Source organism: Macrosteles quadrilineatus, unplaced genomic scaffold (assembly GCF_028750875.1).
Source record: "Macrosteles quadrilineatus isolate MER2022 unplaced genomic scaffold, UCM_ALF_1.0 Scaffold_8__2_contigs__length_117827958, whole genome shotgun sequence".
NCBI lineage: Eukaryota > Metazoa > Arthropoda > Insecta > Hemiptera > Cicadellidae > Macrosteles > Macrosteles quadrilineatus.
This window is the reverse complement of record NW_026542601.1, coordinates 72895917-72917783: the sequence shown is the minus strand read 5'-3', so window position 1 is coordinate 72917783 and position 21867 is coordinate 72895917. Positions and strand designations below refer to the sequence as shown.

The window sequence follows — 21867 nt, the reverse complement described above, 5'->3', positions numbered from 1 at the left end:
TACCCCTAGGTCTAGCCTGAAGTAATGTGAAAAACAATCCCAGGCTCCTGCCTAGCGTCCAAGGACAGTAAAAAATCTCCGACTCCGCTATATCACGGCCACCTTTAACTACAGGCCGTGGCCTGGTAGAGTTGGAAACGTCGCAAGTGGTGTTGTTTAGTGACAGACGTCCCATAAGATAACATGGCAGACAGGTGACATCAGCTCATTAAATTTATGAAAATATTGAAAATAAAACATACAGAATTGAAAACTGAAACAATATGAATGAAAAATCTGTACATTATAAGCGGGGTCAATATTGTCATAGTCCAGTAACAAAACTTTTGTAAATACACAAATACCATTAGCTGCTTCCTAACAAAACAGCTGTTACAACACCACTTGCGACGTTGCCACTTCGAAGGCCGCGGCCTGGAGTTAAAGGCGGCCGTGCCCACTACCGTGTCGTTGACCGATCTTTTGGGATGTCAATAAACTGGGACCCCACGTTGCGGTAATCGTGTTCCCTCAAGAGAAGAGATCTACAGCTGCTGACGTCATCGAAGGCTCTTCTATACCTCCATTGAGTATAAACATAACTATGTTTATACTCAATGATACCTCTCTTGAGTAAATACCTTTTTTCTTCAGGCATTTCTGTTTTTTTTCATCTCATCTAATGCTGTACGTCATCGTCATCTGTTAGTACATCGTACATCTCTATCTATTTATTATTATTTACTACTACTAGTGCGGAAATGTTTGAGATAGTAATCTTACTGCTTTATTTTGCATGCTAAATTGCTTAATGCTGAACTGAAAAGATCATTTTCTTAATCCTGTTGCAGTGGGTAAGGGGTCTTAAAATGAATTTAGGCTCTTCAAACCCATATTCCAATGGATTATTATATGCAGGATTCAATCAAGATCAAGGTATAGTGGTTTAGCCTACATTGTTCTAGAGCATGTGTGAGTTAAGTTTATAGTAAATTGTATCTTTTAAAATGAATACCTCTAATTAATGTTTGGCCATCGATCCTTGATATCGATACCCCCATTGACATTATTGGTCTCTAAACATTCAACAAAATATCCTTGGAGAACTAGGTACCTACTGATATTTCCATAGCATGTAAACATTTGGATAGGCCTAATGATATTTACCCATATTTTCTGTAACAGTGTAACCGTCATATTTTGTAATTAGAAACCCCCCTTGCAAGTAGAAAGGGGGGGGGCATAGAGGGTCGGCGATGGTTCCATTGGATTCCTCACCCCAAAACCTTACCTCCTAACCTAAGCTCCTAGGTTAACCTTAGCTAGGGTAACTAACCAAACAATATATCGATCGATATTTTCATTCGGTTGTTTGTGCCAACAGATATGGAGGGTACAGTTTCTTAACTGGGCTATGCTAATATCGATTGAAACTATCGAATTGAAAATATTGATTAATAATCAATATTTTTAAATATAGGCGCAATGCACGTGTAGTGTGTGGGCCGCTGCCTAGGCTATCTGTTATAAAATGAACACAGAGGATACGCGTCCGGTAACCAGACGTGGATTAGGCGTCCGGTAGTGACGTCACCGGGTTGTGGGGTCCCGGAACGCCATTACCACAACGATACGATGTTCGGCCAGCGTTGTTCGTGGTGTAGTGGATAGAGTGCTCGGCTGATATCCAAGAGGTCACTGGTTCGAAACCCATCATCGGTTTCTTTAACTTTTTGTCAAAGATTTTGCTTTGAATGTAATTGCCTTATTTATTTGTTGTTAGTTTTATATTGTCATTGACGAAAGTTGTTCTGAGAAGCAGTATTTGTACCTACTGAGAAACGCTTGATAAATAAAGGCATTTTTATTTATTTTATTTTATTTATTTTTTATTTATTTTTTATTTCTTCTTAACTGTACATCTTTTGTTAGAATTTTTGGCATTTATAATTTTATGTTATGAAGAGAATTAAACCTTCATTTGATTTTTTTCATTATCAGCAAGTTTGGTTGGTTAGGTTAGGTTATGACAGTTACTGCCTTGCCTAATCCACGTCTTGTTACCGGACGCGTATCCTCTGCGTAAAATGAAACTATCATAACCTAACCTAACCAACCAAACTTGCTGATGGTGGAAAAATCGCATGAAGGTTTAACTAATCGAATCGATAGTTTCAATCGATATTAGCATAGCCCAGTTAAGAAACTGTAACTTACCCTTGAAAAATCATAAAAACTGCAAAGTGCCAAAAATGCCTGGTCCACTCCTCCACCAAACTAAGATAAATATAGGCTAACCTAAACTAACCTAACTGGACCTAACCCATGTTTAGGTTAGCAATATGCCGGAAATGACAGATTTTTTTGTTAAACCAAGGTTAGGCTAGGTTAGATTACTCGGTAAAGAAGTTGGCCGGGCATTTTTGACACTTTGCAATTTTTTATGATTTTCAAACTTAATTTTCTGGGTAAAACCGGCATTTGCTGAAAAAGTGCCAGGGGGGAAAAGTGTTTAAAATGTCATAAATAATAGTAAAATCACATAAAAAGTATAATAAAAATAAGTTAAACAATGATTTTCAGCATATTTTGCGATTTTCAAACATGATTTTCAGGGTGAAATAGGAGCTTGCCCCAAAAGTGCTAAATGTAAAAAGAGTTCATAACTTAATAGGGCAAATTATGAGAAAAAAACATTTTTTTCATAGATCGTTAGAAGCCCTAAAGTAAACAAATAGGTACCGGTATGGTCCTAATTTATCTTGTTCACTTTGTATGATCCTGAGGTCTCGGATCGTAGGTTACCTAGCCTGTAGTGCGAAACCCATAACTTAGTTTGGCTTTTACCTTTAAGTTGGAACATCAATATTTTGGCATTACCAAGTCAAAATGATGGAATGACTTGCTGTGAACTAAGTTATAGCAACTGTTATGACCCATAAACTAACTTAAATGTAAGCAACAAATATAAGGTAGGCCTAATAAAACCAATTGAGTTTTTATTACCTACTAAATAGCGCATTCTGAGTCTGGCTCGCTCGACTATGTTTTTTTTTTCAATAAAAACTAGGGAACAGCTAGTCCACTATGGGATGTCAATTCCAGTTTCCTACAGTCAATGATATCCTTATTATGCTAAATGGAAAGTTTGTTCCCAATATGGCATTTAGTTTTAACAATTACCCCCACATACCTATATACCATACCCATCAAAACACGTACATCTGGGTGTGCAAATTTGCAAACTGGCTTTAGTGTTATTATTCAAGCCAAAAAACTTGAAAATGTTGGTTTCATTTGCATTTCTACTAAAATAAAATCTAGCTGTTTACCGTGTAAAAGAGTCTTCTTATAAAGATTATAGGGCTGAAACATTCATATTCAATACTATTGATATTGTATCACGTGAAAGCTATCCTGGTACAGGTAAAATTGCTTATATCCTATTATCATTGAATAATATATAAAACTGTTCTCTGTGCAACTATATCCTAAGAGCATTATAATAGGCCTAGGCCTACACTATGATATTTAACCCACCCAATTCTTTAAACTTTAATGTTGGAGTATGGCTATGACGTTTCTGTTTTATGACAAATTTTTGTCTTCCATTTCTGCAAGTAATGTGGTGTCTACTCTTAAGAATTCCATTATAATGACCTCAACTTATTATTCATAGTGTAATTCAAATAGACCAGTGCATTGGCAGCTACAGCTGTCTTACAGCTATTTTTTTTTTTTTTTATAGTTCATTTAATCGTTCAGTAATAATGTCAAGGACCTTGAAGTACCATACTAGTCCCCCAACATTATTTTCACCCTATCTTATCCTTCATCCTGACTGACATCTTCTACTCCTTTGGCGGTTGACATTACTGCAATGTCTTTTTTAAAAACTCCTATCTATCCTATATATTATGTCTCCTATACAATATATCGTCTCCTATATCTCCTATACTATATGTAGCTATCTCCTATACACCTATATATTAGGCTTATAGGTCATAATTGTTTCTCAGAAGTCAGCCCTACCGGTCATCGCCAAGTTTTTAAGGTAAATGTTATGTCTCTCAGCAAAACATGTTATTATCGTCTAAATTCGGAAAATTTAGACAAAATTTACCTGCCTCAAATATTTTTTTCTTTCTTTCAAAGAATTGCAGCTTTTATAATGCACACTCTTCCAGTGTGCAATTAATTAAAGCTACCGGTACAATTAATTCTTCACTTCTGTAGCTTTTTGCTCAAACAAGATGTGACTGTGAGTAACAGTTAACAGCGTAGTTCCCTTAGTTAAAGTGCTCAGAATCCGTCTAAGTAATTGTAAAAAATAAAATTATTACTCTTTTTCTCAAAATTTGTCCACTGCTAGATAAAACTTTTATCACTTAAAATGTTTTAGAGCGTTACCAATCTAGGGTTATTTGAATAAAGAATGTAAAATGGATCACGGTAACGATTTTGTATGTCCTTTGTATTTGGCTATAACTTAGTCTTTTAAGTAGACAAGACACCTTATTTGCAGAAAATCTTATTGCATTTTGAATAGACTTATGCGTACGATACGTACAGTTTTCCCAACCCCTGATTGTGTTGAATGAAAATGGATCAAAATTACTCAACACTAACTTTTTACTTAATTTGTAAAACTCAAGCAATGTTTAGAGTTAAAATCAACATACATTTTGACAAATCTCTTACAGCTTTTATTGTTTTAGGATGTTTTGCCTGTGGAATGGAGAATGGTTTTCGTGTATACAACTGTGACCCAGTAAGAGATAAAGAAAGACACGACTTTCCAGATGGAGGCTTAGGTTATGTTGAGATGCTTTTCCGTTGCAATTATCTGGGACTTGTCGGAGGTGGAAAGGTGCCAAAATATCCACCAAATGCAGGTTAGTAACTTAGATACTGTATAACTTGTGGTTTTAGTTAGGTGCAACCTAGGCCTATATAATATAGGTAATATATAATACAATATATATTCACATTAAAGCTTTCTTTTTATTTTCATGGCCTCTGAATTGTCTGAATAAACTAATATAGGTTTAGTTTATCTGTTTGCTGTTGAAACGATCTACTTTTGTGGGTGCTACTTTTCTAAAAGCACGAAACAGCTGTAGTTGCCATAGTACCACCTGAGGATCGTTTTGACAGCAAACAGGTAACCTGAACCTATATCAGTTTCTTTTGGGCATAGCCTACTCCGGTTTTTTACCCAATGTAACTAATAATGTTGCCCATTGTTAATCTCACTACCAAATTGTAACCAACTTTATAAACTAAATTCAAAATCTTCTAGTACTGTCAATTTTTGGCATTTTATTAAGTTAAAGTGTGAATATAACTATAATTCTGTTTTTTCGCGAATTTCCCATATAGGGAATAAGCTATTACCATAGTAGCCTACTCATGGTAAGACCTGGATCCGGGACCAATTTACTTTTTGGTTTTGAGGTCCCTAGAGGCCAAAAACACCATCCGTTCAAATTTATATATTTATATATATATATATATATATGTGTATATATTGCGAGTCCCATGCCTCTCTTAAAATAAGGTCTCTTAAAAGTTACACTCCCTTAGCTATTGTGGAGAGGTAAAAGACTGCTACAGGTGTGACTAAACGTGTAATAAAACAAATAAATTTAGAAAACAAAGAAGTACAAAGGGTGACGCCAAACAAGAACTTTGAAAAAACAAAGATTAACAATAGTAAGAAAAAGATTTACAACGTTAATTTGCAAGTAAAAAAAATTGAAAATTTAAAAGATTGAGTTGGTAACAAATTATGTGACTTGATTGTTTTACATCTTTATAAATTTAGTTACATTTTTTACATAGCCTAAGCCAATGGTCCCTGAAGCACACACACTCCAATCTCCATACACAGCCTGTGGTAATCTCCTCGATTTTTCCTCCCAGGTCCTCCAACTCAACCTGGACTTGGACTATTTGCTAGATTGGGCTATTTGCTATTGGACTACTCGTCACCCCTCCATCTTCTTCATTAGACCATCTCATTGGCTGATTACCCATAGGGTGTGTGGCTTATAGGTTATAGCTATTTCTCAGAAGTCAGCCCTACCGGTCATCGCCTAGCTCGTGTCAGCTGGAAAAGGAATTTGAAAATCAATGCTCATTCTACTGTTCAACTCTGTTCACACCAACTGGCCGACTAAGTGTAATGTGAACAAAGTGTCTCTGTAGATGATCACCGTGGGTACAGGGTTAATCCCCTTTCTTAAACCCCCCTGGTTAAAACGTTAACCTACCACCGGTTGACAATAAAAATGAGAAAACAACTGAAGGAGATACGCGAAAACATCAATCGCGATGGTTGGAATCGAACGTATATCTTGATGTACGTTCCGACTCTTATTCCCCCCTTCCTGCGGTATATGAGCTGGTGGTATAGCTTATAGTGACTCACGTCTTATTTCGCCCCTTCGAGTCTTCTTAAGTTAATTAATTGTTTCATTTATTTTAAATTTATACTACTAGTCTCTTTGAGGCGTTTGAGGTTTTGTGATGAGATTTATTTTAATATTAAGTACCTATGTGGATGAAATATGCTGAAATTATGAGCAGGGCTGTATTTAGAATCTATGAGGCCCCCGGCGGCTCTTACCAGAGAAGCCCCTCTCTATATTCTGATTCTTCGAAGGTTAGAACTTAAGGGTTTAGAAATATGCGTGGTATTGCTTCAACTTGATGAATTGACTTTTTGTTTCTAACAATCTGATAAACATAAAGGCCTAGGATACTAGCTAATAAATAAGCCTATTAATTTCTTGCGCGAGCGCTGAGACGTCATCTTAGTCTCCTCCGATCATGGCGGAACATGAACAACTCATGTGGCGGCGAAGAAATCGTGAACATCTTGCGCGATCGGTGAGTCATCTTTGTCTTCTCCGATCACGGTGAAATCATTAACGTGATGGCCGCGGAGAAATAGTTAGCATCTTGCGCGGGCGCACCTCACTTTTGGGATGGTTTTAATGTTGGGTTTTTTCAAACAATTTACTATTAAATCACTTTTTTATGTTGGAGTTAACGGATTTTTCTTTAATGATAATGTGGTTAGGTGAGTCATAGCAGTGAAATTCACAGGGACTTTTTAGGTCTGAAATGTCTGTATCATTTAATAAATAAAGTGCACACATTGATGACTTGGAATATTGTAAATTGTGTCTTGGGATCAAGCAAAGGTTAGAATTGCGTTTGTTGCAGTAATCATTGTTTTCGGTCTCTACGTTGCAAGTTGAAGTTTTTGTTTTAATTACTACAATTTTAGTCTCCGTTATTTGGCAAATTTTGCCTTCCCACATTAGAGGAATAGGGTTATACTTATAAGTGTATGATTTGTATTGCAAATTACTTTTTTGTAAGGGAATTTTGATTTGTAAAATTATATTTTTGTTTTCATAGTGACATTTGCAAATAGGAATATTGTAGTAGGATTCAAGTTTCGTTACTGAATGGCAGTGGTTGTTTACTTATTTTAATTTGAAGCCTCGCTAAATCTTGCTCAAAGTTAGAGGTGGTCAAATAGATTTGGGGGTTTTGTTGTTTTGGCAGTCTTGTTCTATTTTATAAAGTTGGTTATGATACAAATTTAGGTAAATGTATAGCCAAGTTTCTTGTGTGTACTTAGCTAGTTTAAAATCAAAATGTTCAGAAGTTTCATTTAAGTTTGATTTAAAATTTCTGTAATGATTTTGAAATTTTTCATGGAGCTTTGATAGCTCTTTGTGGATATTTGAAGAGAAATTGTTTAATTTGGTTTCGGCTGTTGTAAAATCTCTGGTGTTCATCTTTCACAAAATCTAACAGAGAATTTAGTTTGTCATTATCTTATACTTCATTTTCCGCAAGATCATGATGATTTGTCATGGTAGCTACATTACAACACCATCCTAAACCTCTTCCAACAAATTTGGGCGTTCTGTATTCATAATGGGTAGGACTATTTTGTTTACCTTCTGTGAAGGCTGTTGTGTTTTAAAAGAGTTTGTTTAATAGGTTCTCTGAATTTTTATTGTTCCTAGTGATGGTGTGGGATGACCTCAAGAAGCAGCCTGTGATATCGCTAGAATTCAGTTCGCGCGTGCTGGGAGTAAGATTGAGACGAGATCGTATCGTCGTCGTCCTTGAAGGTGTTATCAAAGTCTACACGTTTATCCAGGAACCAAAACCACTCCATGTGTTTGAGACCCACCCTAACCCTAGAGGTATGTCAACTGAAAAAACTATTTCTTTGAGTTTTCTGTTTTACTCTAGATCAGTAGGTAAATAAAATGAATCTAAACTTTTAATTTTATCCTTAAATCAACCTAAATCTTGTTGTATTGGTAGGCCTGTGCGTCCTGTGTCCCAACAGTAACAACTCGCTGCTGGCATTCCCCGGCCGCAAGAGTGGCTACATACAATTAATACACCTGGCTGAGGCAGAGCGGCCGCCCCTGGACATAGCTGCTCATACGTCACCACTCACCTGCCTGGCTCTCAATCTGCAAGGCACACGGATAGCCTCCGCCAGTGAGAAGGTATGCCAAGTTGTATATGTTCAGTTAGTTTAATTCATTTTTAACTTTACAAACTTATTTTTACGTTAAAAAGTTACCAAATAGTTTGCAAAATTGTTGAAGAAACAAAATGGGCTACCGAAAATCTTCTCACCCCTATCTCAGGTCCATATTATTAGAAGGGGTAACAATATCTTTTATGTGACAAGTTAAACCAGCAATACACAAAGTCTAAAAAACCTAGCAAATTTTTGTGTTAATTCAATCTTAAAAAGCTATCCAAAACTTCCTTTGTTTTGTTTGCATTATATCAGTTTGGTACAAAAAATAGTAAACATAACCATTGACTATCCAACACAAGTAGACTTCCCATCCAATTCTAAACTTTGAAGCCCTTTTTCGTGTTTAGTTCATGTTGGTGACACTGATCCCTGGTATCGATGAAATTTTATTTATATTATTTTAGGGTTAATTTCATGATTTATTTATCCTTTACTGGTTGGTTATATAATTAGGGGACCAGTTATCGTTTTTGATAGATTGTTTCTCAGTAGCTGGTGCTACCTTGTGTGAACTTTGGATTATTTTAGCATTTTCTTAACATCATTTAGCTGTTTAAATTTCAAAACCATACAAAAATATTCTATGGTTCACTACAAAACAGGATTTTTTAGCAGGCTTACATGATTCAGAAAGAATTCAAACTGGCCCTAGGTAAAGAGATTATTTCAACTCCCTTCCTTCATTGAAAATGCTGTCAGTGACAGTAAAATATTCTAATGTTTGAAGTAATGTAGGCTAATGCAAAGTTTTGTGTTTCTTAATGCCAGTTAGGACTCTTTCGCATACTGCTATCCTCACAAACTACTCTAAAACCTAGGCCCCTGTGCTCTATCTATTCTTTCTATCTGGCCACTATTATAGTTATTATTTTGTTCATCTGTTGTAAGACTCATGTTAATTTTTGTCTTCTAGTGAGTACTCTTGATGAAGATTGCTCACAATGTCGTGTTTTCAGGGGACCTTGATCCGCGTGTTTGACACTGTGAAGGGTCACATGTTGTATGAGTTGAGGAGAGGAGCCAACACAGCTCAGATATACTGGTGAGCTACTAGACAATATTGACTTATTAGTGGCCTAAACAAATACAAAATATCTTCATCAATTCACTGACTTTGCTGTCTGAGCTTAGTTTAGGTACTGTATAATTTACTCAGTATCATTTTATGGGCTCTCTGTTTCAGACATCATTTTTACTGTATTTTTTATTACATTTATTTGTGAACGAGCGAACATAATGTTCTGTTTAAAGTAAGTTTTTAAGTATTTTCTACAGAATTCAAGGATAATATTTAGTTGAATTAATTATATTTTGCTGTGTGTTGAGCGGTTGCTGTAAAAAAAAACCTTTTTTTTTGTTAAAGGGTGAATTACTTAATAATATTGTCAATATGTCAATAATATTTCATCATCGTAAAACAAAATCATTTACAGTACTGCCAAATTGTCCTGTCTGTTTTAGGGTGGCCGAGGGCCTGGTTTTGAGCCAGCCAGATTTATGTTATTTTTGGGAAAAATAGATTTAGCCTAATAGATTTTGATTAATAACTATTGTCTTCTGTGAGTGTTTAAAAATCTTACATAAGATTTCAAGTCTATTAACTTGTTTGCCTTACTGTTTGACACATTTTAGTTCTCCTCGATGTTGCATTTAAAAACAGACATACCCAATTCAACAAAATTAAGAACAGCGTTAAAAAAATTGATAGTGTATTCAGTACTTCATCACTTTCATACTCTTATACTTCAACTAAATTTTAATGATTCACTCAATGCAGTATTATAGTTTATAGCCTCAGGGGTTTTTGTGTAATAACAGTGAAAAACCATCTTAAAACAGATAATTTCTCTTGGGTCATATAATCTTATGTAGCTTCCATGAGAAAATGTTTCTAGGGTACTGTGACCTTGGCTTAAACACAACATCTATTAATATTCCCCAAAGCAGAATGGTTCCTACGTGTCTGCAACGGCCTGTGAAAACCTCAAAATGTGTCCGCAAGCGCTAAAACTAAAAAGCTAAATAATTACTTATATACCGGTATATATATATATATATATATACAGGGTGTCCCGGAACTCTCTACCAATATTTTAGGGCATTGATCCTGGGTAAGAAACGTACCTAAATATCATATTTAAATTGTCCGGAAGTCCTTAGTTATGGACACAGCCGCCATCTTGTTTTTTTTAGTTATTAATTTTGTTTTTAAAGAATGGTTAAACATACGAAATGTAAACTTCGCACAAACATTTATGACAACTAGACAAAGCTGCAAAAAAATTATGAAGATTTTTCAAATTCATAAAACAAAATGGCGGCCATTTAAACTTTTCTTTCTCAAATAACTCAAAAACCATTGATTTTACAAAAATTTTAAATGGCCGCCATTTTGTTTTATGAATTTGAAAAATCTTCATAATTTTTTTGCAGCTTTGTCTAGTTGTCAGAAATGTTTGTGCGAAGTTTCCATTTCGTATGTTTAACCATTCTTTAGAAAAAAATTAATAACTGAAAAAAACAAGATGGCGGCTGCGTGAGTAACTAAGGACTTCCGGACAGTTTAAATATGATATTTAGTTATGTTTCTTACCCAGGAGCAATGCCCTAAAATGTTGGTAGAGAGTTCCGGGACACCCTGTATATATATATTCACTCTTTAGGGCTACTAGTAATATAGTTAAATAAAATAAGTAAATTTCAATAACTTGTATAGCTTACTTTTAAAACAAAAAACTAAAAAACTATTAAGGGGTAGGCATAATCAGGCTATTTAAATTTACTTTTTTTTAAATACGTATATATATACTGTACACATACCTTAACAAGTGTTAACAAGGTCTTCAGAAGTAAAACTTTAAATGTACTATAGTTTCTTTATATAAACACACTAGGGATGGACGGGATTGAAATTTTAGTTCGGGACGGGATTTTTATTTCCTTCCCGATTTTCGGGACGGGATGGGACAGGATTTTTTTCTGTGCATAAAAAAAGTACTGTATTGCAGTTACCAAAAAAGACATACGAAATCAATTTTTACCATTTGTGGCACTGATCTATAAAAACCAAAAATGGGTAACAATTTACAGGTAGCCTACCTATAGAAACTTGTGACTCGCGGGTCACGGGGTGATCGTCTGTAGAACTCACGGTCACGGCGCGATCGTCGTCATGACTCGCGGTCACGGCGCGATCGTCGGTATGACTCCGCGGTCACGGGGTTATCGTCGGTATGACTCCACGGTCACGGTGCGATCGTCGTCATGACTCGCGGACACGGCGCAATCGTCGGTATGACTCGCGGTCACGGCTCGATCGTCAGCATGACTCCGCCATCACGGCATGATCGTCAGTATGACTCCGCGCTCACGGCGCGATCGTCGGTAGGACTCTGCGGTCACGGCGCGATCGTCGGTAGGACTCCGCGGTCATGGCGCGATCGTCGGTATGACTCGCGGTCACGGCGCGATCGTCGGTAGGACTCCGCGGTCACGTCGTGATCGTCGGTATGACTCGCCATCATGGCATGACCGTCAGTATGACTCCGCGGTAACGGCGTGATGGTCGGTAGGACTCCGCGGTCACGGCGCGATCGTCGGTATGACTCGCGGTCACGGCGTGATCGTCGGTATGACTCGTGGTCACAGCGTGATCGTCGGTAGGACTTCGCGGTCACGGCGCGATCGTCGTTATGACTCCGCGGTCACGGCGTGACTGTCGGTATGACTCCGCGGTCACAGCCCGATCGTCGTTATGACTCGCGTTCACGGTGCGATCGTCGGTCCAATAATCGCGGCCACGGCGCGATCGTCGTTATGACTCCGTAAATGTGTCCGCAGGCCCGCGTTTCTCGGCGTTTCGTGTCCACGACAATGTCGCAGCGTTGCTCGTTGTTCTGCTTTGGGGTTAATATTAATATTTGAGCTGATTATACAGCAGTGGCGGCTGGTGACCATTTATTTCCGGGAGGTTCACAAGCCTTGTGGAAGGGAAAATGATGACGTGGAGGGGTTAGTATGGGTTATAAAGATGACTTTTCTGAATTAAAATTATTATTCAGAACTTTCTAAAATAATATTACACAATTTTGCTGTTTTAAGAACTATAAATGAACACCATAATTATTCTAAAACATGAATACTGCTGGTTACTTTTCAACATTTCATAGCCCTAACACTTTATTTTAAACAGACAATTACTGACACTGATTGAAGTAGTGTAGTGAGTGACTCAGTGAACTAGTGAAGTGAAGTGACAGATCAACAAGTGACTAATACATTTCACGCATCTACCAGCCAATGAGAGCGCTCAGAGAGCTGCTTCTAAGGCAGCTTCCCATAAGCTTTGCAGGGATTGAAGCGATCTCCCCTCCACCGGCATGAAATTGAACCGTCCATGTGTATGGCAAGGCAGGAGCTGCGCAGCCGGCAGCTCAGCTCCGAGTGTTTAAGCTTACTGCCGCCCTCAGATTGCAGACGCTACAGTTACGCCGACGTATCTTGTTTTGGTGTTTCTTGTTAAAACTTACTAATTAATATACCATACTGAGTATAAACAGGTGTTATCATTGTTGTTTGTGTTCTATTTCATTGGGGGTTTACATGCTCATATGCTCCTATGGACGAGTCGCCACTGTTATACAGGTTACAATTTATTGGTATTGATAATTTAAAGTCTCACATTGCTGTGTATTTTCCAGTATTAACTTCAACCATGATTCAACAAGACTCTGTGTGTCCAGTGATCATGGGACAGTTCATGTTTTTTCTGTTGACGATCAAAACCAGAAGCTTAATAAACAATCTAGGTAAGTTTGATGATTTGTGAGTTATATAATTTTAAGGCACCGATAAGATGTCACAGAACGTGATTTGACTTGATAGGAGTGTAGATTTTTACATTGTTTTCAGCTTTTATGACAATACCCATTGTCGCATATGGGTGGGAACGAGCTAGAAAAGTGGTGGAAGAAGTAAAGAACACGGTGCTTGATTTGATTTGTCTAAAATAAACTCGCTTGCTTATCCAAGATTGCAATATTGGAGCTTGTTGGAGATCTTAATTTAAGGACAAGCATCATACTTGTTTTGTAAAGACCGATGAAACAAGGAGCCACTAAATGATTGGGGATTGCAATCAAAAAATTCGGGCTGCCCTAAAATTACTAATATGTTTGGAGCTGTACCTATTAAAACTAACTAGTGGTCGTCCTGTGGTCGAAACTCGACCAAAAATAATTAATGTACAGACTTCTCTATTTTCTCCCCACACTGTAAATAAAACATGTGATTGGGATTTCTTCCATTTGTTTTGATTTTCTGTTTACATTTTGTTGTTATTTCGTCACCATCATGGCAACCCAGTTGGTCCATGTTAATTTTTAGAAGTTTTCAAATTCGTTATTTGTGCTTATTTTTTAGCCTATTTTAATTTTTAAAGGGATTCTGCACATCTACAGGCAAATATCTTTCTAACAGTATGCGTAGATTTCCCCTGCGATGCACACGAGCTGAGAAAAAAGGTTTTAAAGAAACATGCTTGCCTATTAATATATAGATAGATTAATTCTATTTCATTTAAAAATTTCAATGTTCTGACACCTAATTATGGCAAGGTCGGGGTGAGGTCAAATAAAATGGAACTTATAAAACACTGTAAAAATGACAATACATAATTTTTAATACATGTTAACTTTACAACGATAAAGGTTTAATAATTATGTAAACATAACTAAACAATGCCAGATTTTTAAGCTATCACCATAAATTAAAATACAAATAAAGTATAATTTTAAAGTATCACCACAAATTAAAATACAAATAAAAAAGTAAAATCACCTTTGAAACAGTTAATTATGAGATAGCGATACACACAGACTCAGCCGTGGGTCTTTGTACTTTATTTGAAGAGTGGTAAAGAGCCGTACCGCTAACTATGGTATATTTAAAACATTAATTTTTTATTTATTTATAAAAGTATTTTTTATTTTTTCATAGCACGTATTTAACACATCATCCAACCAAAATAACGGTGATAAAAGATAAATCCGTGGCGATAAATCTGTGGCCTATTTCTCTGTACTAGCATGAAAAGAACAAAATATGTGTTGTGTGCAATCCCTAATTAAACTCACTAATGCCGTCAACTTTCACCCAAGCCGAACACAGTTTATTTAAGGTGGGCCTCTCTCTCTGGCTAAGGAAGCTTACATTTGCACACCAACAAGAATCACCCACGTACTTAGAAAGATCTCAGAGCTACTCTCAAGCTAGATCATGTCATGTAAGTCAGTGTAATGTTTTAGTCAACTTAGCTCCTGTATTCAATTTTACTTATCTGTGTTTCAGCCTTGCGTCAGCTACATTTTTACCCAAGTACTTTGCCAGTCGCTGGAGCTTCTGTAAGTTCCAAGTGCCCGGTGGTCCACAGTGTATATGCGCCTTCGGAGCCGAAAATAACTCTGTTATAGGTAACCACTTTATCATTATTTTTCATGATATGTTGTAATTTCTTAAATTTTCAGAGTCTTCATGTGGATTTTTTCAAGTTCAAATATATTTATTCATAGTATTACATATGATTTTTTCGGCAAAGTCCAATTGATTCGAAAAAGTATCAACAAAATTTACAGTAGGTATATATATATATTTTTTTAAGTACAAAACAATTATGATTACTAGTTCTAAGGTGGTTTGTGGCTGGCTGGCACTTATATTAAAACAGAGTATTTGGCAGCAAGACTTAACTCTGAATGCATAAAATGAACAAGTAGGAATGAAAATGCCCTGTAACCAACAGCATTCTACCTAAATTTCTTGATTGTATTTGGTTTGCAAAATACACAACTTGGATGATAATAATGATAATGGTAGGTCATATGGTGTGGTAAGTCAGCATGCCAGGTCGCCAGACCTTATGTCCACTGGACTATTTTGTGTGGCTACGTGGATTACTTTGGTCTACTCATCTTTAGTGGACGATAATCAGGAAATTCACAACCGAATAATAAAAAAATATGTGCTAGTCAGAGGAACATATTCTTTAAAGTTACTGTGGTGCCACGTGCAAACAACCTTGGCCTCACGACAACCTGTATCTGGGAAAATGGAAGATATTTTGAAAAAAAAAACTCAAGTAATTGGCATCAAGTAGAAGGCAACTTTTAAAACGTTAAGGAACAGTATTGAAGTTATTGTATTTAGGTTTCGTTTAGTATTGTGTGTTTTACAATTAACTATTAGTTTGTGTGTAAATAGCTAAAAATAAGTATTTTTGAGGTGTTCAAAATTATTTTAGAAATGAAAGATCACTTGGCTGTGTTATTTTCCATTTGCATGAGTGCACTGGTACCCTTTACTTTGTTTAGTTTTGGGTTTTCGGTGAACATATTGATAACATTTAAAGTTAAATATCTACATTATTTTAGTAGAAGCATTTCCTTATGCTTTAAAAAAAAATCTTAGGTTAAATGTACCATGTAATTTACACCTTAAACAATCAATATTCAATGTATTTCAAAATAAAAACACTAGTTTATTATTGTATTACAAAACATAACATAATGTGGATGTTAATTCTAATAGATCATTAATATTCTTTATTCTTATAATAAATCTCACAAGGATTCTAAAAGTTACAATTATTATGTCAAAGTGAAACTACTGTGAGTGTTATTTCTTGCAACATTGTTATTTCTCCCTTAAGATTTTGTTTATATTTTTTCATGTATTTTTATAGTCGTCTGTGCAGACGGAAACTACTTCAAGTTCCTCTTCAACAACAAAGGGGAATGTTTCAAGGAAAAATCCTGCAATTTCCTAGAAATGACTGACTAACGTTAGTAACGTTGATTGCTGATTGCACCCTTTGTAAATGTTCCCACCTGTGAAGCATGTCACATTTTCCTAAAATTGTCTTATTGAGAAAAGACGATTTGAAAAACAATTTTTCTTTGAATCAAGTTTGGTATTTAAAAGTCTTTGTCGCTTGATATCCTGAAAACGATTAATTCTTTCGACATTTTGTCAAAGACCTATACTTTAAATTACAGAAGTAGGCCTAATTGATGTTATTACATCAAAATTATGTTACTTTAGAACTTCAATACACAATATAGAACGTTTGTATATTGTACTGAATTTGAAATTACATACATTACATTAATTACTGTAAGTTACCTAATATCATATTATTGTGAAGTAGGTAATCACTTGCAACGCTGAACCGCTCTACTACATTATTGGTATGTGGTGACAAGCACCTGCCACCTGCTCTTAAAAGATGTTATCGCTCCTATTCTGCAATTATTGAATTATTAGTGTTATTATTTTTGTATTCTGTTATTGTTGATTTGTTGTTTTTAGGACCTTTTGCTGTCTAAAATTCACCAATAATAACTCTAATAGCCCAATTTAAATAGTCTCCATGTTCCAGCATTTTCCTAAATTCGGCCAACCTGCCGCCTGTTTAAGCCTGATATTAAGGTTCTACTGTAATATATTTTGTACAACAGTTACTTTAAAAAATATTCATATCTCAATTTGAATTTATAATTTTCTTGAAAGAGAATGTTTTCTGCTACACTTCATTGAGCAGGCTAAAGTTGTTTGCGGGCATAGCAATAGCAATGTAATACAGACATACTTGTTTAGGCGAATGTTTAAAATAATTTTTCTTCACTTTTCTTCACTTACTTCGTGGACAAAAAACGTACATTTCACAAACTTTTTTACTATCGCATGAATATAACTTTTGACTTTTCATTACACATTGAAACGTTGTGTTATGAATGAAGCATAAAAGTAGTCAACATTCAAACTGTTTTAAGGGAGGAAATTCAGGATGCGAAGCTGAAAAAGACTTAAAAAAGACTTAACTTGTAAAATTTGTCATAAAATTATTAGATATTTTTAAAATTTTACTTTGTCAAGCAAATGTAGGTCAAAATTTTATGAAACATTAAAAAAAGTTAAATTTCTTTTATTGTAATGTAAATATTTAAAATTAAAATGATGTATAAAGACTGAAAATAAGGTACATTTTCCTTGATTTATTGTCCTGCTTCAGAGGGATCTGTTTGTGTCTCAATCTAAGTCATTAAATTAAGTTTCTATTTCTTGAAAATAATAAGATAATTTAAGTTAATCAAATTTGTATTTAGGTCTTTAAAAATCATACGACTATTTTTATCACGGTCTAAACATTATTGTAGGATTAATTAGGTATTGGCAAAAATGATAGTGTGACTTTGGTTTTGGTTTGGTTGCTGTAAAATCATGTCCAGTTATAATGCCGTAATATAAAAGAATCAAGTTTTTTAAAGCACAAATCAGTAAAGTCTGATATACATATCAATATAAATAGATCAAAATGATTTTCTGCAATATGTTAAAAATAGTAAGAATAGTTGGATTTATTCAATGGCAATTCCAAGTGCAGTTACTTTCATCACCTTTTAAGTCCTCATCAACGATAACATTGGCAATCATAAGTATGCCACTTATTGTAAAACTATTCTATGTTCCGTGAGGTGAGGGTTTATGACTTTATAACTGATCCAAAAAAATGTGATTTATATAAAGTAACCTCTGATATGAGTGTCATTTCTGTTATTTAATATGAATCAAAGCTATGTTTGTATTGTAGTTTTATCATTCAAAAATAATAATAACTTATTTATGTTTTCCTTTATGTGTAAACATATGAGACGGTACAACCTATTTTATTGGGTAATAATTGAAATATTTAACATAAATTAAGAAAATAGACCTAAGTGAAATTCAAGCCAATGCAGAGCAATGCAATGTTGTAAAAAGTATTTGTTAAGTTTTGTTATTCTATCAGTTTGATGTTTTACTCAAATTAAATTAGTGTTTATTAGGTTCTATGGTGTTATGTGACACATTTTATATAATTTTCTTTTGAAATTAGTGAATATGTATGAGTAAAATAATACAATTACTGCAATGAACTGGATGTACATATTCCAACCTAAACACTTCAGTGAAACTCCATGCACTTGAGGCTAGTCCAAATATTTGTTCTTTGGTTATCAGCGATTGCAACAAAAATATAATTATTTCAGATTTTACACAACTTTGTAATCTCATCACTAAACTTCAGTGGAAGTATAAGAAACTTAAACTTGTTACAGTATGTTTACCACTGCAATGTTATATTTTTTTGTAATAGCAGGGCAATTAATAGCCATGACAATAATCAACTCTATTGATAAGCATAAAGACATTTAAATAAAAAATTATACTGAATATTCCTACATCAATCGTTTATTGATCATTGGATCTAATCTGTCATAGAATCTCTATGTTGTTGTTCAAAGGTTTATTGCGGACATTTTCCATCACGAATGTAAAAAAACAATACACAACGTTTCGGGATCTGGAATCTGATCCCGTCTTCAGGTGAAAAAACTTAACTAACACATTACAACTAACAATACACAAACGCCCAACCTAAGTTGGAATACACTACCGAGGGTAGTAGTCAAAAAATATGCACTGTATAGCAGTCAAGTCATGATACAACATGCAATTAATAACAAATCACAAAACACTATAATCTATAAAAGGTTTACGTACAAAAAACTCACACAATGGAACACTAACAACACCGTACGCTATGACTCCACCAATGAGACTGAACCAACATGGCTGACCAATCGGAAACACGGAGACAACAGAAATGGCTTCCGGTCCCTGGAAAAGTAAACCCAACAAAATGGCGGAGCGATGTACGATGCCGCAAGATGGGTGTTAATTATGTTTATTCATATCACGAGTTTTACTACGAGTTAACATAACGTGCGAATTTTGAGGAGAACTCGTTATTTCCCTATTTATTGAACAATTAAGTTCCCTATCCTTTAGTTCCTTGTTCAAAATGGGTAGCCAAAGTGGCCTTATTTCAACCGATGACTGACTGATTGGTTGGTCTGCTAATTTAATGTATGAGGCTTCAATGAGTTTACGTTTGAAAAAATGAGGTTCCTTATGGACAATTTTTGCCTCTTCAAAATTCATACGATGATTTTCGGACCAGCAATGATGAGCGATCTTAGATTTTTCCACTAAACCTTTTTTGGTGTTTTCTCTGTGTTCTTTGATTCTAATGTTCAACGGTCTTTTTGTCTCGCCATAGTAAGGCCTGGAACAATCATTGCAATTTATTCTGTAAACACAGTTTTTAGTATCCTGAGTGTCATTTTTGGGTTTTGTTTTGACGAGACTCTGCCTAAGTGTGTTTTGTGTCCTAAATGCTGTTTGCACATTAAATTTCCTAGCAACCCTTCTGATTTTTTCCGACAGTCCTGACACATACGGGATTGACATGTGGACGAGTTTTTCCTTGCGATTTTGTAAAGGTTCACGCGTAGCCCTATCTTTCTTGCATTTGTTTATAATGGATCGAGGGTATCCGTTACTAGCCAAATCCTGTTCTACTTTCTTAATTTCATCCTTTAACTCATCCTGATTGGAGCAAATGCTCTTAGCCCTGTCAAACAGAGAGTATAAGCAACCCCCTCCTTGACAGAAATTTGGTGGTTTGATTGAAACGTTGTGTATTGTTTTTTTACATTCGTGATGGAAAATGTCCGCAATAAACCTTTGAACAACATTAACTCACCATCACCAACAATGAACTTCAAACAAAGAATCTCTATGTTGTTAGTCAACTTGAACTAATACTAATATATTTCAACTTTATAAAATGTGTAATCCACTCCTGGTACAATAAAATCCCTTTTAAGTACACCCTGTTCAATTGAAACTCAGATTAACTGAAAGCATCACAAAAATTTCAAATCAATTGGTAAATGAGCCAGGCAACGGGAACTGTCGGGAGAGAGTACAGTAGTTTGACAGGATTGGCCAATGGAATGTAATGGAGCAGACAATGACATGGATCTCATACTGTGATATAGATAAAGTTCAGAAAACAACTCTCGATTATTTTAACAAATAGATTTTTGTATACACTTACAGTTGTGGAATTTAAGACAACATCACAAAAAGCATAACATAAAAATTACTGTTGTCTCTTTGAATAGACAAAGCCTTTGTATTCCTACGTTTGAATAACCGACAAAATATGTTCAATCACAGTATAATGTATAATCACAGCCATCTTTTTCAAATGCTATTGACATGTCACATTGTTGCTAAAGTTCTTCAAATATGAATCAAAATAATATTATTATGCACTGGAAGAATAATTTCTAAAATGATGTAAAAGTGAAATATTGAAATCTTATCATTGTAATAACATTTAGTAATGACATAACTGAAAAGATACTTTTATTTTATACGTCGTTCATTCAAATAACTAATAACAAGAGAAAGACTTAAAAACCTAGATATTGAGCTGATTTTGAGAATCGGTAATTTGATTATCCATACAAAACTGCTGAACTCACTAAGAATAACTTATTTACCAATTCTACTTAATATCGTGATGATTTATTTATATTTATACACCTGAAATATTATCAACACTCACAATTTTATGACACCGTTGCTCATTAACAATATGCATGTATTCTCCTCTCAGTTAAATAAGTTAATAAAATCCAATTTTTGTCCAGATTTGTTATAGAATTCTTAAATTATGTGTAAATAATTTTTACTATAAATGTGATAAAACAACTACATCAGTTGACTAAATTATCTTTCAATGACAAAAGTTATGGTGCTATGAAATATTATACATGTTCTCTGTACTGTATTGTATGGTAAAAATTATTTCAAGAATTTTTTGTTTGATAAAATTGTGATTATATTTTATTTTTCTATTTTATACGTTTTTAATATAAGTTTGTTTGTATGATAACTATTTGCATTACGTTTCTACTGTTCATATAAGTACATGAGCCTACTTGCAGTAAAATGGAAAGTAATTTTTGATCCAACTTAAAAGTCAAACAGTTATATAAGAAAGCAGTCTTTAAATTAACATATTCCATTTTGCTAAACTGTTAAAATATAAACTATCGTATATGGCTCATTGTCTTAATATTCTATGTCAATTTTAATTGAGTGTACAAAAAAAAGTTTTTTTGAACATTTGTTAATAATCAGCGTTCTCTTTACTATATTATACTTATTTTATTGACGAATGGCAGCTAAGAACTAGTTTTCTTTTACTCAATATTGAAATCTCTGAAAGATTTTGTGCCCGTCCCAAAACACACACTCATGTAGGCTCGTGAGTTGTACAGCTATTTGTAATTATTTTTATTTTATGCATTGTAAATTTGTTCTGTTGTTATTTGAGTGAAAAC

The 21867-nt window shown here is 34.8% G+C and overlaps 1 protein-coding gene across 1 annotated transcript; it reads left to right on the top strand.

Annotated features, from left to right (window-relative positions):
- Positions 1-740: 740 nt before the first annotated feature.
- LOC129000708 (WD repeat domain phosphoinositide-interacting protein 3-like) lies at positions 741-16578 on the top strand. Its single transcript, XM_054427672.1, has 8 exons — positions 741-915; positions 4698-4874; positions 8031-8213; positions 8338-8528; positions 9526-9611; positions 13270-13377; positions 14918-15039; positions 16308-16578. Exons 1-8 carry the CDS (start codon positions 849-851, stop codon positions 16403-16405), a joined length of 1032 nt encoding a protein of 343 aa, XP_054283647.1. The 5' UTR covers positions 741-848; the 3' UTR covers positions 16406-16578.
- The last annotated feature ends 5289 nt before the right edge of the window (positions 16579-21867 follow it).

Excerpts from the sequence above, each read along its gene's own strand:
- LOC129000708 (XM_054427672.1), top strand. The coding sequence starts at position 849 with ATGAATTTAGGCTCTTCAAACCCATATTCCAATGGATTATTATATGCA. Across the intron at positions 8,214-8,337 it reads GACCCACCCTAACCCTAGAG|GCCTGTGCGTCCTGTGTCCC; the intron begins GTATGTCAACTG and ends TTGTATTGGTAG. Across the intron at positions 9,612-13,269 it reads AACACAGCTCAGATATACTG|TATTAACTTCAACCATGATT; the intron begins GTGAGCTACTAG and ends TGTATTTTCCAG.